The sequence below is a fragment of the Coturnix japonica genome, chromosome 2 (genome assembly GCF_054131305.1).
Source record: "Coturnix japonica strain WE chromosome 2, WE-NBRP24, whole genome shotgun sequence".
NCBI lineage: Eukaryota > Metazoa > Chordata > Aves > Galliformes > Phasianidae > Coturnix > Coturnix japonica.
Genome location: NC_140664.1, coordinates 135,273,694 through 135,293,484, shown reverse-complemented (window position 1 = coordinate 135,293,484; position 19,791 = coordinate 135,273,694). Strand labels below are relative to the sequence as shown.

Below are 19,791 nucleotides of genomic sequence, written 5' to 3'. Positions count from 1 at the left end.
GAATCTATCTTCTATGAAGCCAAAAATGTGCACATTCAGTTCCTACTGAATTACCAAGATCCAGTGTGTTGGACCATTGTTTTCTTACTGCACTATTAAAGACAATATCAAAGAAAGGGCAGTAGACCTCTCTTTGACTTGGTATATCTGACTGATTTATTTTTCGTATGTGGCATGATTACTCTCTTTTCGAATCTGCTCATCTTCAGCTTAATACAAGTAAAAACGGCTTTAATTTGGTCAGTTGACACATCATACATGATCAACTTTCTACCCTGAACAAATCCTTACAAGGTTAGAAGTGAAAAGATGTGAAGTAGTAAATGCTGATGACATAAACTCAACTGCTTGGTCTTCTTCTTGTTCTTCTTGTTCTTCTTCTTCTTCTTCCCCTTCTTCTGGTTTTCACAACCACGTTGTATTGTGCATTTTAAATCTCTTGAAGTCATCTGTGGCATAAGAAAACTGAGCTGTTACTGTCATACTTTTTTTCTGACAGTGATGGAAGAGAAACATTACAAAGCCCACATGATCTTCTTTTGGACTTTGGATCTGAAGTTGCCCTGAAAGACATAGTGAAGCGTCAGCTGATTCTTACCAATCACACTGCAATCAATGCACCGTTCAAACTAGAAGCTGAGTATTTTACTGGCCCTTCACCTACTCCAGAGCAATCTGTCTGCCTGTAAGTCCTGCCTTTCTGCCCTGTGCCTCAAATACTAATGGAGGTCTGGATTAAAACTGAAATCAGGACGGCGTGCTGTTTCCTCTGCTGCAAGATGCACTTTCTGCAGCGTTGTAGTGTTTGGGTTTTTTGGTTCTTGTTTTTAAGCTCTTTGACTGTGGTGATGAAATTTGCTGACCACATTTCCTGCAGAAACTGATAGCTTGGAAAAGAAAGATGAAAGCTGAAGGAACGTTTAGATGCGGTGCTGTGGGACATGGTTTAGTGGGAACTATTGGTGATAGATGGACCCTTGGACTGGGTCGTCTTGGAGATCTTTTCCACCCTTGGTGATTCTCCCATGTAGTCAGTACAAGCGGCAAAACACCACTGCTGTCATCACTATTGTGGATATAGGCTGGTTTGCACCTCTGTTGTGTTGGGTTGTACACAGAGCCTTGCAGCTCTTCAGTTAATTCACTCCTAAGGATGTTACTTTCCAAAAGTACTGAGTAGGTATTCTTTCTTTAAGTTATAATGGCCACTAATGTAGGAGTCAGCTGGAGATGCTGTGTTAGCAGAGACATGCTCATTTCACAGAAGCATTATGATGTTTTGATCATTTCTTTTTCAAGCTCATCGAACTACCTGGTGAAAAGGAGAGGGCCCACCACGAAACATGCAGCTGAAAGAGCACAGTCAGGTACAAGGATAATCCCCGCTGTGGAGGGAAGGCAAAAATCAACTGACTTCCATGTGCTGTGTTAAATGTGCCAGTCAGGAACATAAATTTGTTGTTGGAGTACTTGGCTACATGGACACCATTAAATAACCCAGCTCTTCACTTCACTCTCGAGTGTGAAACTCCACATTGCAGAAGCATTAGGTCACTCTTCTTTCTTTTTTTCACCCCAAAAGATGGGTGGTTCTGCTCGTAGTTCATTCCCAGCACAGAGTACGGATGTGTAACATTTGGCTGTTTCATTTCTGGGCAGTCTTCTGATACCATTGTAGCAGGCTTTCCTCCTTCAAACCCCCTAATATATTATTTCCCCAGTGTAGGGAAGCTACCCCCCAGCACATCCATCATTTCTGATGCTTTGTACTGAAAACAATAATACTGAGAGCCACAAGGGACACAGGGAGGGGGGAAGTGAGAGCAAAATGCCATGAAATGTGGATGCATCTTGTGTATCCAAAATAAAACTTGGATACATTGGTAGCTTGCCATAGTGTTTAGTATCTATTACAAAGACAAAGCTTTTCAGCTGTTGGGTTAGCCCTTAAGAATGGGAAAATGCTGTTCTGACAGATTCCATGGAAGCCTATTGATTTGGAAGGCTGGGTCGTTCAGAATGTGGAAAACCTCTCTGCTCTTTATAATTCACATTCTTTATCCCGAACAGCATACAGATGTAAACAGGCAGCTGCCAATAGAATGATAACCACTTAGCACAAATTCCAGCTTATTTTTCTAAAGTCGAGGGTGTGTTTTCATTTAACCAATCACTGCTTTGAACATCTCAAAGAGTCCTGGAACAGGTTGTCCGAAGGCGGTCCATCTATGAAATAATCTCTGCAAGAACTGACTCATAAAAACAAAAGAAAAGGAAAAAAAACCCCAATGGATTAAAACTCGCTGCAAAAGGGAACTGAAGGGTTATAATTATGGGCTGTGTCAATGATCCCGGTTTTTCTGAAGCCATTGAAGTTATCCTGATTGACGCTGGCTAATAATCTGCCCTGTGTTTTCTCTGTGACAGACTAACGTTGTTCCATTTCCTCATAACTTATCAAATGCTTCTTTGCTGTGCTCCTTTAGAGTTTGCAGCAGCGATGCTGTCTCATGGGAAGGGAGTAGCTTTCCATATACAACCTTCCTCAGGAACTCTGCAAGCCTTCCAGCGGCTAATCATAGAAATAACAGCTTACAACAACATGTGGGGAGAGTACAGTGATGATCTTGTCTGTAAGGTAGGTGGGGCTTTGTTTCAAGTGAAATATTGCTACGGCAGATTTGACACCAATTGTATTTCCTGGATTCCTTTCTGTTAAAAACACATTTTCCATTTATTATGATTTCTGTAAGAATTCAGGGCAGATGCTGCTAGTTCCAACAGCATGCAAGGAACAACAGCTTGCTCTTGCAGTGCCTGGTTTGGTTTTGGGGTAACATGTCTATCCCTTGGGAGTTTTCCATAGAATCATAGAATGGCCTGGGTTGAAAAGGACCACAGTGCCCATCTGGTTATATAGATATATAACATATATATATATTTAATAGGTGGGAGATCTACAACCTACATTAATTCCTATGCAAATGACTGTGAAGGGCTGCCCGATCTTCCTGCAGATGACAGGACCGCAAACACAGCGACCCATAATCAGGTACAGCCCAAACTATTGACAGAGAAGTCAGACCATTAAATACCGCTGGAGCATAGCCAGCATTTACTCCTGCTCCCATCTTCTTGTGGTGGTATGAGGATGTAATGGTGTAATGGCAACACAGTGACTGTCAAAGGACAGTATCCACTTCTATAACACCTATGCATTTGCCGGAACAATCAGAGAAGAATCTGCATCCGGCATCTGCATCTGCTGCCACCACAGCCATATACTTCCCACTTCTAAATTAATCTTTAATTACAGTTTGTTTCAGACATTCAGTTATTTTCTGCGTGTTCTGATGGTGGTTTTCCCCTCAGGTTTGGCTCTCATGTCTCTGGAGAGAGTCCTGTTATTCGGAGTGTCCAGCTCAACAATCCCACTCCCTTTGGTAAGAAGAACTTTGGTACAGCAAACACCAACACTCACATTGTGCTCCTTGTAGCAATAAAAACAGGACAACCAGTTAACATGGAGAGTGGCCAAGAGGTTTATTTTACCCATATGCATGGCACATATGTATACATGCTTTCAGATCAATTTAGTTGGCTTCTAGCAACCATAGCAAAGCTTAAGATGTGCTCTAATACAAATCCAGTTGCAAGACAACAGATTCTTTACTTGGTCTGGTTCTCCAATGCCATCTAAGTTATGAGTCTTCTGAGTGACCAGCAGTAAGTACCCTTTCTTCTTTTCCATTCAGACATTCGCCTGGACTTCAAAACTTACAACCAAGAGGAAGGTGATAAAAAGCTGGTGGACCTGCTGATGCTCTTTGGAGACCCTTTTCCTCTTGAGGACATGGCAAAAAACGAGACTGCATCAAGTGGTAGCAACTCAGAGATCGTGTTAGGATTGGATCAGCCCCCCATTCCCTCTGGAAACATTCATCCAGCTCTGCAAACCACAGATGAGGTCAGCTGTTAGTCTGTTTTTTATACTACTGCTGAGATACATGATGGGTTTCTTGGCACAAAAAGTTGAAAACAATAACAGACAACATTTAACTAAGAGCTGAACTATGAAATGTCAGCTCCTCGCACAGTCAAAAGGCAGTACATCAGTAGGTGGAGTTATCAGCAATCGGCTTCCAGAACGAGCTATAAGCAAACAGCTCTTCAGCTTCTCTTAAAGTTGTTAGAGAAGTTGGTCAGGTACTTTTTAAAGACTGCTATTGATAAATAATGTGGTTTTTTTTGTAGGTGTTGTTATTGTTGTTTTTAACATAGAATTAAGATAACCAAAACTCTTCAGTTTGATCTACTTTTCTCATGGGTGCTTTATATGCTGTAGTCAGGGAGCAGAATTTAACCTGAGAAGTTCAAATGACAGCCATTGTTTTGGAGGTGTTTGTCATACTTCCAAGATAGCTCTGGTACTGCCAGACATCACCATGTTATAAGAGATCATTACATGTAAAATTTGATTATGATATGGAGACTTAACGCCTCAAAGGACTGGGAGTGATGGGGAAGGTGAAATGCAAGATCCAGCAAAAAGCTTTACAGAAAAGATACGAAAAGCACCTTTTCTCTGTTTCAGCTCAGAAAGTTGTTTTGAAATAGACCTCCTACCTTCCACATGCAACAAGGGAGAGTTGTTGTCCTAAAGTTCTGGTTTATGTAATGGACCCAAGATGTTTTGGTTGAGTGTTTCTCTTTGCTGAACAGGACCCAAGCATGCGTGTTTTCCCAGCAGTCTGGGGACAGATTTGGGAGAGCAAACCTATGCATGAAAAAACTGGTGTCCAAGACACATCCATGTGTTTGGTTTTCGTGCCAGAAAGAATGAAACTGAAGCTGGCCATGCTTATGGACAGTTAGTTCTCTGTACACACCATTTACATTCCTGTACGCATTGCTTACATTCCTCCTTTGCAACGTAATGGTTTTAACTATTCCCCACCCTTTTGTCCCTACAGTCTTCAAATACAGAGTGCAAAGAGGAAGAAATAATCACTCAAGAACCTACAATGCAGAAAATTGTCTCTGTACTTCTACGGCCTCATGAAGGGGTTCCTGCTGACAGCCCCTACTCCATCACTCCGAGACAGATAGTAAGCTGCACATTTCCTTTGTGCTTAGAATTAGTGTGTTTTCTGGGGGAAAGGAGGGGCAAAGGAGAAGGAGGATGCTTTGCTCTTCTAGGTAAACAGCTGCAACACATCATGTATCAGAAGTAACTGCTGCAAATAGGGGCCACTCTTCCTTAGAGATAAGATAAAGCTGTAGAGAGATTCTCTCCATCTTTCCACTATTGCTCCAGGAAGGTCTGTTAGCGCAGAGCTGTGCAGCTGCCCAGGCCTGGCTCAGGTTTATGTCTATGTCTGACCACCATGCACAGACCTTCAAACAGGTTTTAGCTGTTACCTGCTTAATGCACCTAAAGGAAGCAGAACCTCTGCAACCCATACATCACTAAAAATCCACTGTAGCTGGCTAGTGTGTTTGGTTACATTTTGTGCTGTCATGTATAGGAAAAAAATGGTCAAGAGGAAGCAAACAGAACTGTAAAATACTCAGCTCACGCTTGTAAACATTCAGAAATGGTTTCTAGTGTCTCTTAATGCTGTCAGCTGTGTGAGAATCAGCTCAATCATGGGGTGAAAGAGGGAAGAACTGTGCAGAAGTGTTTCCAAAACCAAACAGGTGTGTATCTACATCTGCGTGCTTAGGGGAGATGTTCTCTGCCTGTACTTTAACTCTGTTGATGTTAAGGAGGGTCTGCACTGCTATTTGCAGCTGAAATAATTAGAACGGTTTTGTTGCCACATGTTGACGTCTCAGTGCGTGCCCTGGGCATCCCCAGGAGATTTTAGGCTGCTCGTACAACTCAGCTGGAGCAGCAGAGCACTGGGAGGTGCTTGTGCAATCCCAGGCAGCTGCCCACACTGCAAAACAGGCAGCTCTTGTTGCAGGTGGTTCCGGGAGGTGGCAGCAGCTTCGTTTGCATCTCCTTCACCCCCGATATCCTCCCAGAGACCGTGACTAAAGTGCGGTGTGAAGGGTTTGTGCTGGGATTCATGAGCCTGGATGACCAGGTAAGCCGAGCGCTGCAGCAAGGCTAAAGATGATTCAGAAATAACTTCCTTTCCTCCTATTTTGGGTCCATGAAGGAATTGTAACTGAATATTTAATGAAACATCCCTAGCATTCCTTATTCCTGGGGGAAGTTTTGCCTGTATGTGTATTAAACGCAGCTGTTGTGTCCAATTATTGCTGCGTTTTTGCTGTTCCTTGCATGTTGCCATCATGTCTTACAAACAGGCAATGCGTTACTGAGCAGAATCCCATTCTGGATAACACCTCCTTAGGCCAAAAGTAGGTTTTCATGTTTTAGTGCTGTAATTTATACGTCATTTCTGTTTCCATTGTGTTGTCAGCTTGTAAAAACAGTTCCTGGCAAAGTCCATCGCAGACATCGTTATGACGTTGCACCATTAAGGATTGACATGCGAGCTGCTGTAAGGCAAGCTCTGTAAGTGCCATCACACTGACAGCACGGGCAATCACAGAATAAAGCAGCCTGGAGGGAAGGGCTCTGACCAGCTCCTATTCTTTATATTCAGGTTGAGAGTGGACACGGATCATGATAGAGGAATGGTGTTTTATTCTATGGCAAGCGACCTCCTACCCGACCAGCCTCTGTTAGGAGTAAGCACCTCGTGCACAGACGTGTTCAACTGGTTTGTGATGCTGGGAATACACAAAGCTATACCCACATGCTTTTTAAAACACATCTTTATCACCACTGTCCTCATGCTGCAGTCTTCAATGCTGCACATAACAAGATATGTAAACCAAAAAGAATATAAGTACTGACCAGCCAGGAAAAAGCAAAGCTGAGCTCAGATAATTCCTATTGCATGTCCTTCTCTCTCTCTCTTTTTCCCTTAAGAGGGTTTCTTAAGCAGAAAAATAAGTATTTGCTTTTAAGACATAAAGGTCTGATAGGAGAATGAGCAGCGCGGTCAGTTCCTGCACCCTTTGTCATTTCAGACTTTCACCTCGTGACATTCTTTGTATCTTGGGTATTTAATTGAGACATTTTGAAAACATTGGGCTGCTTTGGGGCAGAGTCCTTCAGATCCCTGGTGCTGCTGGAAGCACAAAGCTCTTGAGGGAATTGAACCTGACCTGTCTGAATCATGTCTCTACCAGGTTTTGACAGAATCAGTACAGACTCAGAGTCTGAAGCTCACCAACTGCACTCAGGTTCCTCTGTACTTCAGGCTCCTTCTGACTGCACCCTTCAGCCTTGAGATCAGCACAGATCTCAAGAAGAGCACCAAAACATCCCGCAGCGAGAAGGGAGAAACAGAACAGCAACCGCAACTTGTGCTTTACCCACAGCAAAGCATGGTGGTAGGCTCAAAAATAATAATCCTCTGCCAGAATAGATAGTTTAGTACTTGGTGTGTTAGCATAGCCCACATGAACCACAAGGAAAACAACCAGCATAGAAACATTTCAGTGTCAGGGGAAATGGTGGTGTTAGCAAGTACTAACTATGGCGATTAAGCCTTCTATATTGCAGGTACACAGTATTTTTCCACTGTGGCCTTGCTGTACTTTCCTCATCAATTCCAACCCTGTTGTCTGGTGGAAAACCCTGCGTGGCTTCTGAACCTCACCTAAATCAATAGCCAAATGCATGCTGAACTAATTAAAAGGCTACATTCCTTCATCTCCTTAAATTAGATGCAGCCAGTGCAAAGAGAAGGGATAAGAAAAAGATTAGCTTGGGGTGCACACGGTGACATTAAAGGAAGCAAAGTCCTGGATTCAGGATTTACCTACAGTGCAAGGAATGAACGACCCTCAGCTGCATTTTGGAGCGTGGTTCTCATTTCCAGAGCTCACCCTGACTTAGAGGCACACAGGTCTTAATTCTGCATACATCAGAAGAAAGGAGGTGTAACATTTAGGAGACACCTTTGGGAACGTGGTATTTGTAAGCTCACGAATTGAACCGTTGTCTTGCCAGAGAATGTATCTCCATTGTGGTTCAGCAATTAGATGGTCAGCTTCTACCTTTACGCTCCGTACTATTTTCATAGGAAATAGCTGCGTTTCTTTTTTCTTTAGTGTCCATTGAAATACTTTATTCCTGTGGGAGTTTGGTTGCTGACATGACACCTTTGTGTTCCCATGGGAAAACGTGCATTCAGGCCTTCGGGCGCTGTTTACTTTGGATTTCCTGCATGTGGTGCTGTCTTATGTGACAGCCATCTGAATTCCTCTTCCCGCAGGTGAAAGTGTCATTCCACACGACCCTGAAGTTGCTGTTGTATCAGCAATTTCCAGACACCCAAATACTTCCTGGATTCCAAGTGCTCCAGTTTGAGAGTGGAGAGAGAAAGCTGAAGTTCAGTCAGAATCTGATCATTGAATACAGTAACAACAGCACCCAGGTGAGCACCCTGCAGCCAGGCCAAGGCCAGGCTGGATGTGGCTCTTGGCAGCCTGGTCTGGTGGGTGTCAACCCTGCACGTAGCAAAGGGGTTGAAACTGGATTATGTTTATGGCCCTTTTCAACCCAGGCCATTCTATGGTTCTATGGTTGTGCTTGAGGTAAAAACAACCCAGTTTAGTAGATACAAAACAATCCTTAGGGATCCCTTCCAACTTGGGATGTTCTGTGACTCTGCGATACAAAAATAAGGTGTTCTGTTGTTTTCTTTCCCCCTTTCTCTCTTCCGTAGCTGGTTCCAGTGACTGCATACCTCACTGTTCCAGTTCTGGAGCTGTCTTGCGACATGGTTGATTTCAAGACCTGCTTTGTTGCTCAGACCAAGACTGAACACGTCTACCTGTGTAACAGGAGTGGCTGCAGAATTTACTGGACTGCTTTGCTGGGTATTTGGGTTTTGCAATCCTTGCTGTGTAGTTTGTTTGTTCAGTATATTTTTTCAAGACTGCATGCGTTCACTCAATCAGTAGCCAATACGCAATGGCGGCTCTGTTTCTGTTCTCACTTATGTAGGACTGTTGTTGTTGCTTTGTTTTCACATGAGCGTATCCTTACTGATTTCAGCCTTTACTCCAGATTTAACCAATAGATCCAACCACAGCCCTTCCTGTCACTGGACATGTTCATTTAAAACACAATCCCAAAAGGCAACAAGGAGCAGCAGCTCCATGCTTGGGCTGTTTGAATTTATGCCTAATGGGATTAACAACAGATGGACTTAAAGGAGAGAAGAGCAGGGTCTGATTATTCAGACACAGAGGACACTGATCACTCCCCGTGATAAAAGGATGAAAATAGGAACTGGACACTTGCATAGAAAACCTGTGACAGTGCAAAAAGTGATGTACTGATTAGTTGGCAGGCAAGGAGGTGAACTGTTTTGAGTGCTATATGCTGTACAAAGCTACACATGAGCTTTTGTGATGCGCTGTTTGCTCTTTGCCTTCTTCACTGCAGGTCAAGAAGAAAGGCACAGTGACCTGGAAGTATTTTCTGTCTCCCCTGCTAACGGTATCCTGGAGGCACGTGAAGGGGAGCAACCTACCAAAGACATGTTGCAGATCACCTTTACTGCAAGGTACAGTTAGCAGAGCTGAAATCCTGCTCTTACGCCCTGAGAAGGCCAGACTTGCACTGTGAGAAGTCACGGAGAGCAGAGAGGTGTGCTGCTCCCTGCTTGTGTTACCAGCTTCTGCCACTTGCTAATCCGGTGCTTCCAGCTGGAGCTTTCTCCATATAACCTCATTCCCTGTGCTGCTCCCACATGCAGGACTTCTTTTAGACATGCTGTCACAACAGTTGGTCTGACGTACTGTAAGACTGGATTCAATCCTTATCTGTAGGTTCAGAGCTTCAACAGAGGGCAAATCTCAAGCCTGTAGTTCAGTGCAGATGCTGATTTAACTCTCGTATGCATCCAGCCCCTTGCAAGGACAAAGGGAGAAACATGTCCAGAGTAGTTCAAAATTCCAGTAAGACGCCTACTTGTTTTGCTTGAAGGATCAAAGTCTTGCAGCCATTCTCAGGGATCCTTCCTTTCAGTTTAGGTGCTCTAAAAGTAACCTTTTCAATCCCTGCAAAGGTTTTCCTTACAACCAAGAGAACACGAGCTGCAGGCAGGTTACAGCAAAGAGTAGAGGAGAGGGGATGCAAATAACTTTCCTGTAAATAACCAATATTGTTCTAATTACATTTATGGACATCTTGTTGGAATGCTGTCAGTGAACTCTGAACGCTGACAGTGATGTCAGACATAGCAAATTGCAGGTAAGTTATCTTTGTAACCTTGGGTCCCCTGGGCCGTGCTCTGAGCCCTCCATTGCTGGAGCTACTGAAACCTTTGGGATGAGGACTGGAGCAGCTGCTGTTAAGCTGTCCTTGCTCTGAGCACGTCTTGGACCAGAGATCTCCTCAGACTCTCCACTACTTAAATCGTTTGGCAGTTCCTTTTGTCTGCCTGAAGCACTTAATTTTGTCTGCCAACAGATTGTTTCAGGCACCTGCTGCACTTAACCAGAGAGCACAGACCTTAATTGCATAGCAGCCAGCCCACCTGCTTGGCCCTGGACCATAATAACCAGCACAGAAAAGCTCAGAACCAGCATGACATTAGTAAATAATTACACGTGAGGTGATTCTGACAAGTGGTCTTCCTGCAGGGGAATTTTGTAGTGGCAGGACTAATAGAGGTAGGCCTTTGCTATAGCAGTCTCTTAGATGAGAACTGCTTCAGGTGGGTGATCTCAATGCGGATGGTTAACACCAGCCTTAAGCAGATTATGCTGTAAGACTTCCACCTGGACTTAATTGACTTTCAACTCCAATAAGACAAGGGATCAACTTTTCAAACTTGACTGTAGTAGGAAGGTATCATCACATCAAGGCAGTGCAGGTACTTGCTCCTAAACAATGCTAAACCCTCAGGAGAGCTTCATGTTATTTCTTGAACTCAAACAGATTTCCACAGCTAGGAACGCACTCAAGTTCTTTGAGTGATGAAACCAATAACCCACCAGTAACACCAATAAAACACTCCCTATGGAGCCAGAGGACGTGAACCTGAAGCCAGATCCCTATCCCACACCTGACACTGTTGTTAGTGATGAGGAGCAGTTCATACCTTACAGTCTCTCCTTTCTCTTCTGTAAGGAAACTAAATCCCATCCTGAAACACAGAGATGGTTAATGTCTTCTCCCTCTCCATTTTAGGAGTGACACTGAATACAAAACAATCTTGACCATTACTGGGATGCTGGGAGAGAAGCCCTGCAAGCTACGGATTAGGGGAGAAGGAACATATGATGGGAAGTATGAAGACATGTATTGATTTAAGCAAGAGAAGGAGGGACAAATGTCAAGGTAAAAAATCAGCTGCAAAAATAGTGCCAGCTGAGCCTTTACTTTCCTTTATTTCAGCTGTTACACGTGGACTGAAAATTTAATAGAATAAAAAGTTATGAGGAGAAAAATACCCACTCACAGTACTTTGAAAAGTCATAATCCTATCCTGTGCTATGACTTGTATTGCTGTGATAAGCTTATCACCACTCTGCAAAATGATGTTTTAAATTGCAAACCAGCCACGGTAACTGTTAGGCCAAAGCAGTGCTGCACAGCAAAACGTGCTGCAAATTACAGCTGAAACTGCTGCTTCAAAAAGATTTTACTTTGCCCTTTTTGGGGGAATAGGGGGAGGGAACATTGTTGGACATTAAAATTAGCCAGACTTAGGGGATAGGCCAGCATTCCTGAGCTGTTTTATCAGCACCTGCCATGAATACAAAGCAGGGCCACAGAGCCAACTTAACTTCCCATGGTCTCCTGCATGTTTCATCACACTTGGGTATTGAGCCCCTTTAGCTGTTGCAAGGAGAAACCCTTCTGCCTGTTAATTCCTTTAATTCTCCCCCATGGTTCCCATTTACTTTGAATCTCTTCCCCCAAATAATCTCATCCTTGAGCTCTAAATTCATATGAGGCTGTTGGGTAAGACTGGATGCAATAACAATCAAAATGAAAAGAATACAAACATATTGCAGGAGACCATTTGTATTATTAAGTGCAAAAAAAAAACAAGAGCCAGGACAAAGAACCTCAATCAGTTACAAATTTACCCTTTCTAATGTGTCAAAGATGATTACTGCATTTCTTTTTCAGTCCATTAGCTGAGAATTTCAGTGATTGTTTTATTCCCAAGGAGGAGAACAGATAATGTAAGACTTTACAAGATGAAATCAGTATTAGCACTGAAGTACTGGGACATTACTGAAGTTCAGGTAGTGCTGAAATCTGCTTTATATTAAAAGTAACTCATTAGGCCTAAACTTGTCTTCTACGTTAGAATTACAGAAGCTCACAGAAATATGCTGTAAAAGCTGGAATGGCCGCATCCAAACACTTCGTTTCTATCCAATTCTTCAGCACCTTTGCATTCAGGCACCCCAACAGCCTTTTTGTACCTTGCTCCTGGGTAAATGACCTTCTGGCCGTTCCACTTTGCCCCACTGGAAGTCTGAGAGGAGCGTGGTTGAAGAGAAATAAAAACACACAAAGCTGAAGCACAGCCTGCAGCACGTGGAGGCTTTAAGACAACAGCCAAGTTGTGACAGAGTGGGCAGGTGCCGTTAAGTTATCATAGAAATCTGAAGTCTTTGCCCTGCTTTCAAAACAAGCCTTGCCAGACCTCCTTCAAGATGCTGAATTCTTCGAGAAAACCCTAGGAAAGCCATTTCCCCTGCAATGACATTTTCATTTTGAGTAGTGGTTTTAGATTTGTCACACATAGAAAGGGTACAATGAACTACAGTCTGATAATATTCACAGAATAATGGGATGAATTAGATTAGAAGTATTCATTAGTAATCACCACCGTAGGGCCTGTACTTCAGCTGAACTCGTTCCTTTTCTCATGTTAGGCTGCTTTTCAGCTCTGAAGCAAGTGCTGGTTTTCATTCTTCCACTCACAGATCAGCCCGTATGATTAATTCTGCTTCTTCACACTTCGTGCCTGAAATGTGTAGATCTAGTAACAAAAGCCTGAATCCACTTGATTTCACAGTGCGAATCATTTGCTAGTATTGGAGAGGGCAGAGAATGAGCTGCTGTGTTGGGCTGTCTGTATGCTGGAGTTCAGTTCCCTGGATACTCAAATACTGCTGCAGCTCCCATGCCAGTTCCAATGCACATTGATACAACCCCATATGCTCTGAAATGAAAGAATACAGGGAATGAGGATAAACATCAGGCTTGTACCACCTGGCAGGAAAAGAAATCCAGTAACTTTCAGCTATCCACTGCTCTCCAGTGTCACCATAAAATTCTAACTCCACATTCAAAGCTATCAAAGGGATGAGTAGAGAGCAAAACCCATACTGACACCATGCTTAAATTACCTTTAGATACATTTAAGGCAAATACTGTTGTTTGGTGCTCACCTTTTCCCTCTACGCTTCAATTCGTTGAGCAAAGTGACAACCTGACGAGTGCCAGTGCAGCCCAGTGGGTGCCCCAGTGCTATTGCTCCTCCCAGGGGGTTGACCTTCTCCATGGGAATGCCCAGCTTCTCAACGCAGTACACAGCCTGTAAAGACAGGGGATTGTTTCAAAGAAGGAGATACTCTCACCTCTCCAGCAAGAGAGCTCAGCGGGCTGCAGGGCAGACTGATGATCTCCTACACAAAGAGCTGGGCTGACAGTCATAGGCATGTCTTGGTGCTTCCAAAGATCTGAGGAAAGCAGGGAACTATGTTACAAAGCCAAAGCACATGAAGCAAGTTAAACCTATCAGCTTCATCTCAAACTGAGCCCACGGGCTTTCAACAGGCAAGGCACACGTTTGTGATAGACACAGTGAAGTTTCTTCATAACCTAATCACAGCCCTTGTGAAACAGCAACTTCCCAAGTTGGTGTAAGGATACAAACATAAGGCTCACACTCTTGCTAGGTGGAGAGTTGTCTCTTTTTTAATCAAGCTATGTAGACAATGCCCTGCTTATTTTTACTTGAATGGAATGAAAGCAGTCTGTAGGTGTACTTAACATCTGGACAGAGAAATGTAATACATGGAACAAATTCAAATCTTAATTTTGAGCCCAAAGTGAAAAGTAATGTTTCAAAACAACAGAATGACTCGAAGTGATAATGATCACTCACCTGGCTTGCAAAGGCTTCATTAATTTCATATATGTCAATGTCATTCAGAGTCAGACCTACAGTTCAGAAAGGCAAAGCTTTAGAAGATATTTGTGCCTTATCACTGCATTAAAGTCAACTCAAAGTCTTCATTTATGAATTCTATGTCAACTCCACTAACAGCAAAAGAAGACACCCTGCGGGGTGTCAATGTTCACTTGCATGTTTATGTATAACAGTATCTAAAGACTGCAGAACATTGTAGTCCTTGGTATCCTATCACTGAGTTTGAAAAGATTCCAATTAGATTTGATTTCTTTGCACTGAGCTTCTCAATGGTGAGCAAATGACAATTCATACCTCAGAAGTTAAGAGTATTACAGCGATCCTAGGCAGGATCCCTTTCAAGGTTCTGAATGTAAGCTGTTTCTCTGGCTGCCAGCTGCTAACAAAATCACCTCAGATTTCAGTCACCGTCTGGCTTAGCCCCGTGCTGAACACTGTGTGAGTGATGAACGGTTCCTTACCTGCCTTCTGTACAGCAACAGGGATGGCATAGGCCGGCCCTATACCCATCACGTCGGGGGGGACTCCAACCACAGCAAAGGACCTGAGCACTCCCAGGATGGGCAGTCCCAGCTGCATGGCTTTGGAGCGCTTTGCCAGCAGGACAGCAGCTGCTCCATCGCTGACCTGGCTGGCGTTACCTGTTGGAAGAAATCTATGAGCACCTCCTCTGCCTGAGCACAGTGAATGGGAAGGCAGGCAAGCCAGGGTACAACAGCAATTTAAGAACAAAGCTGACCTGCTGTAGTGCTGCCATTCTCCTTGAAGGCAGGCTTCAGCTTTGCCAAACCTTCCAGGGTAGTAGAGGGCCTGACCCCTTCATCTTGGTGCACAGTGATTGTCTTTTGGTCGCCCTCGTTATCTAGAACAGTGGTCTTCACTGGAACAATCTCAGCCTTAAACAGTCCCATCTGCTGGGCTTTGGCTGCTCTGTTAAAAGAAAAGCACAGAAGGTTAAAATAACTTCTGAGCGAGATCCCCTTTCGATTTTAATTCATAAAATGGAAATATTTAATATTTCCAAATAAGGGGGAATAAGAGCTGAAGACAGCTCAGTAAGCTCACAGGCATCCTGAGCCAAAGGCCAGAAGATTGCTCCTTCCTCAGGTGAGAGGTGAGGATCATGTTCACATACCCTTTTGTGCTATCAGTTCAATGTCAATGGGAACGCCTGCCACACCAAGTTCCTTAGAAGCAGGGCCAGAATTTAAAGGTTAACTGGCCTGAGCAGTGGTTTCCTGTATCAGATAAATAATTGGACCGGGGCGATGCTCAAACAGAATTCTGACAGTCAGATTAACTATTTGATGCCACCAGCTTTAATGTCTCACCCACCACCACAAGCCCCAGGGACTCCAGGGGTCTGCTTCCTTTGGCAATGGTTTTAAACCTAAGACAAAGGTTATTGGAGGCAGAATTGGACTCACTTGAAGCCAAACACCTGCAGCACAGTGAAGCCACTCATATCAGCTCAGCAGTTCTCTACAAACAGCTGCTTTCAAATATTTCCTCCTGGGAAAGATTCCTTCTGCTGTTGCACTCACGTTCAGTTTAAAATGACACCGAGCCAAAGCCACTATGAAAATACTCTGAAACCCCATGACAGCTGTATCCTTTACATTCTGCTAAACACGGGTGCACTCAGTGCTCAAACTTGTATGTGTGTGCAAGAACACACACCTCCCAGTGCAGCTCTGGCTGCCTTAGCATACAACCCCAAACACGAGATGGTTGGACTTGATGATCTCAGTGGTCTTTCCCAACCATAATGATTCCACGGCATCAAGTTTTGAAAGCCAGGGTGAAGTCTGTACTTAACTACTTATGGGAGGAGCAATGTTCTGTTATTGCTGGGTTTTTCTATCTCTATTCCTTAATCAGAAGGTAAAACAATAAAAACAGAAGGCACTTACTTCTGCTGGGAAGCCAAGGCAAAGGCATCCTGCTTCTTTCGGGAAATCCCGAACTTCTCTGCCACATTTTCTGAGGTTATTCTAAGGAAAACATCAACAAAATGAATCCAATGACACATCCAGTGATGCTGCAGTTGGCTTCTGCCAGAACAACCCAAGCTACAGGCAGTGGCTTCGGTCTCAAAGCTGACTGCGGACTTCTCAACATGGAACTGCTTGGCACCTACCCCATAGGAATAAGGCAATCGCGAGCTTTGCTGTTTTCCATCATGCTGGAGCTGATATCCCCGGGATTATTTGCACTTCTGAGAGACATTGTTTCCACACTAAACACAGGAAAGACTGGAAGTTACTACTGCTGCTTCCATTTGTAATCACTGCCCAATTGTGACTGATCAAAACTCAGTCACTCAACAGCATTCTTCCCTATCTCCCTAAAGAAACACAATTAATAAGTAAAAACCGCCCAAGGCAGAAGCTCTTCGAGCAACAATACATAATAAGCACCAAACTAAAACAAATTAAATTGGTCCTTCTTTTGCTATATAATACAACATCAATGTCAACACCTCATTTCTTATGTTTCTGCAGCAAGGAACTGCTGACCATCCTGGCACTTCAGTCTTCAGATGTGATAAGAAACCCTAAGGCTCTACCACTGCCTCAAAGGAGACTGTGGTGAGGTGGGGGTCAGCCTCCTCTCCCAGTTAATAGCAATAGGATGAGAGGGAATGACCTTAAGATATGCCAGGCGAGGTTCAGGCTGGATATTAGGAAAATCTTACCCAAAAGAGTGGTCACACACTGGCAAAGGCTGCCCCAGTGGAGTCACCACCCCCAGAGGTGTTCAAGAAACATGGAAATATGGGCCTTAGGGAGATGGTTTAGTGGGCAATATTGGTGGTTGGTAAGTAGATGGTTGGTCTAGGCCATCTTAAAGGTCTTTTCCAACCTTAATGGTTCAGTGATTCCATGACAGCCCAGAAAAGGCCAGATACAGCTTAAAAACCCATTGACAGCATAACAACGTGAAGTATTAAGCAACCCACGACAAAGAGACTTGCACAAGTTGTGCCGTTTGCATTTTGCAACACAAAGAATTTCAGACACGGATCCCAGAGGCAGCAGTCTGTGACCTACAAGTGAGTGAGCAGACTGAGAACACCCAATATTACCATCTAAATATAAAGCCACCGCTTAGACTAGCAAGCTCTTGTACAGTCAAACCCAGATCATGAAGCCTAAGATGGGAAGAGAATTTGAATTCTACTCTGTGCCACATGAATGCATTCACAAAGAGCAACCCATGAAGAAAATAACCCTGGGAAATGCAAGATATCCTTGAGCAGAGGTTGGACCAGTTAACTTTCAGAGACCCATTCTCTGAAGGACAGCACCACTTTCCTGTGAGGGACACAGATCTGCTTGGAAGGGACCTCTAACTCCTCATACATGAGCAGAAGGACAGAGCACTACTTTCAGGAAGCCTACGCAAGCGCCATAGAAAGATATTCTTACCCACAGGCCATGCCAATGTCATATGACCCATTTCGGATGCCACCTGTAACAGCAGTGCACAGACACTCTTATTATCATCAGGAGCAAAAGCACTTGGAGTTCAGCTTTGGATTTGGAAAAGCTGACACACGCCTTACATCTGAATGGGGCATTCCCTTTGTGCTCCTGGCTGAAGACCAACCACAGCCTGACCTGAATCTAGCTGCACATGTCCCTGATGGAGCTGTAGAAGTCCCTATTCATTGCAGGGGAGCTAGACTAGATGGCTTTTAAAAGTCCCTTCACTGCTTCTATGATACTATTGTGAGGCCTTTCTAGATACGGAAGTTATGGCAGAACTCATCTTCTGGAGACCAAGTCCCATCTGAAAAGGTAAACTCAGCCTCACAGGGATATAAAAGCATTCCATCAACAATCCACTGATAACTCCTAACAGCAGAAGACATTATGGCTGTTTTTACTGCTCAGAGAGACCGGAGGACAAATCAACATGATACATGAGCACTTGGGATGGGACTGAGGACCTGTAACACTCCATACACTTACCAGCTATATTGATAATGGCCTGTAATCCAGAGGAGCACTGCCGGTTCACACTCGAGCATGGCACCGTCTCTGGGATACCACTAGAACACAAGATAAAGGCTCAACACTGTGAAGCACACAGCAAAGCAAACCCCTCGAGAGAACATTAAGCCACCTGATTAAACTTTAACCCTCACGCTCAAGACAGATCCCATTACGCATCTGTAGACCCATTTGGTCCCGCACCAAGAGAAAGCAAAGTTCGTCGATCATTTCCAAACTTGATTTGCGAGCAGCTCTGTGCCAATTCCCCCAGGTCTAACTTCAGAAAGCACTCTGTAAGCAGGTCACTGCTGCTCCTGATAGGTTAGCAATGTATGCATGCAAGGGAATGCCTCCCTGCACAGTCCAAAAGTCTGATTTGTGGGCAAAAGGTGATTTGCCTCATGGCAGCCTCTGACCCAGTGCTGCTCCACAGCCAAGACCCAAGAAGGAACCTCGATGAGGTGAGAGTTTTACCTTAGGAACTGTGCAACTCTCGCAATCAAAGCGCCAGCTCCCGGCTGCAGCACGTTTCCTGGGTGCAAAGACATGGGCCCAGTCACTGGTTGCACTGCTCTGCTACATGGAGGGATGCTGAAGGGATGTTAACATCACCATGGCGGTGGTTGGGTGCCACAGGGCACCAGGATGGCACCCAACCCCTCCATGGGACAGTCAGGATGTCCTGATTTTGTAACACTACATGTTCACCCCTTTATGCCCCCAAAGCCATCCCCAGCACCCAGCGCTCACCAACACAGATATCTCCCAGCATCTCAGGCCGCAGGTGGACGTCCTGCAGGACAGCTGTCATGACGGCAGACAGCAGTTCATCGGGTGTGGTATCCTACAAGCACACAGGATTAACAGTGAGCTCTGATAACTCCCCCTCCGCCGCCTCCCCTCCTCAACTCAGAGGGTCGGAGCCTGAGGTGACCGCTCCGGCTGGACGAGCCGGCGGCTCCCTGTTGTACCTTGAAGCCTCCTCGCTTGGCCCGCCCGATGGCCGTCCTCCTCCCGTGCACCACCACCACATCCTCGGGGCTGGAGGCAGAGACACGGCTCCCACACGGGACGGCCCTCACAGCGCCCGGCCCCGACAGGTGCCCCAGCACCGCCCGCACCCGCCGCACCGCCCCGCTGCCCGGCTGCGCCGCCGCCATCTTGTCCTCATGCACTGCCGTGATCCCGCCCCGCCTTCGTCCTCCCTCAGTGACGGGCTGAGCTGAGCGGGGCGGGCGGAGACATGACACCGAGCGGGGATGGAGAAAGAGTCACTGTGACCGAGGGTGGGGAGGATCTATAGAGGATAAGTGCTGGGCTGAGGGCTGATGGATGTGGTTCTGCCCCATGCATCGCTGAGAGAAGGACCTGGGGTGAACGTGAGGCAGCAGTGTGCCCTCATGGCCATGGAGGACAGCAGGAGCTGTGAGGGGTCTGGAGCACCAGTGTGATGGGAGCTGGGGCTGTTCAGTCTGCCTCAGTGCTGTCTACAGCTGCTGTGGTGAGGTGGGGGTCGGCCTCTGTAACAGCGATACGATGAGAGGTGATGGCCTGAAGTCACACCAGGG

General features: G+C 45.0%; 2 protein-coding genes across 6 annotated transcripts in view; one reads left to right on the top strand and one right to left on the bottom strand.

The window, feature by feature from the left end:
- Positions 1-12,448, top strand: part of DLEC1 (DLEC1 cilia and flagella associated protein) — a 32,036-nt gene extending 19,588 nt beyond the window's left edge. For both annotated transcript variants that reach the window (XM_015852911.3, XM_085539061.1), the window contains 15 exons: positions 500-685; positions 1,300-1,367; positions 2,487-2,638; positions 2,949-3,052; positions 3,373-3,443; positions 3,756-3,967; positions 4,974-5,108; positions 5,970-6,092; positions 6,435-6,529; positions 6,621-6,705; positions 7,213-7,416; positions 8,304-8,465; positions 8,757-8,910; positions 9,482-9,602; positions 11,234-12,448. In XM_015852911.3, the coding sequence (XP_015708397.2) occupies positions 500-685; positions 1,300-1,367; positions 2,487-2,638; positions 2,949-3,052; positions 3,373-3,443; positions 3,756-3,967; positions 4,974-5,108; positions 5,970-6,092; positions 6,435-6,529; positions 6,621-6,705; positions 7,213-7,416; positions 8,304-8,465; positions 8,757-8,910; positions 9,482-9,602; positions 11,234-11,351 (1,990 nt within the window). In that variant the 3' untranslated portion in view covers positions 11,352-12,448. The remainder of the gene's footprint in view (positions 1-499; positions 686-1,299; positions 1,368-2,486; positions 2,639-2,948; positions 3,053-3,372; positions 3,444-3,755; positions 3,968-4,973; positions 5,109-5,969; positions 6,093-6,434; positions 6,530-6,620; positions 6,706-7,212; positions 7,417-8,303; positions 8,466-8,756; positions 8,911-9,481; positions 9,603-11,233) is intronic.
- On the bottom strand, positions 12,058-19,399 carry ACAA1 (acetyl-CoA acyltransferase 1). 4 transcript variants are annotated; one of them, XM_015852912.2, is made up of 12 exons: positions 19,195-19,399; positions 18,974-19,067; positions 18,698-18,755; positions 18,200-18,279; positions 17,654-17,696; positions 16,363-16,461; positions 16,136-16,216; positions 14,962-15,152; positions 14,684-14,863; positions 14,178-14,233; positions 13,459-13,604; positions 12,058-13,229 (listed from the first exon to the last, which is right to left on the bottom strand). In XM_015852912.2, the coding sequence occupies exons 1-12, from the start codon at positions 19,381-19,383 to the stop codon at positions 13,154-13,156; spliced, it is 1,293 nt and encodes a 430-aa protein (XP_015708398.2). In that variant the 5' UTR covers positions 19,384-19,399; the 3' UTR covers positions 12,058-13,153. The 4 variants fall into 4 exon arrangements, with proteins under 4 accessions (XP_015708398.2, XP_085395189.1, XP_085395191.1 ...); XM_085539063.1 differs by lacking the exon at positions 17,654-17,696; XM_085539065.1 differs by lacking the exon at positions 18,698-18,755.
- Between the last annotated feature and the right edge of the window lie 392 nt (positions 19,400-19,791).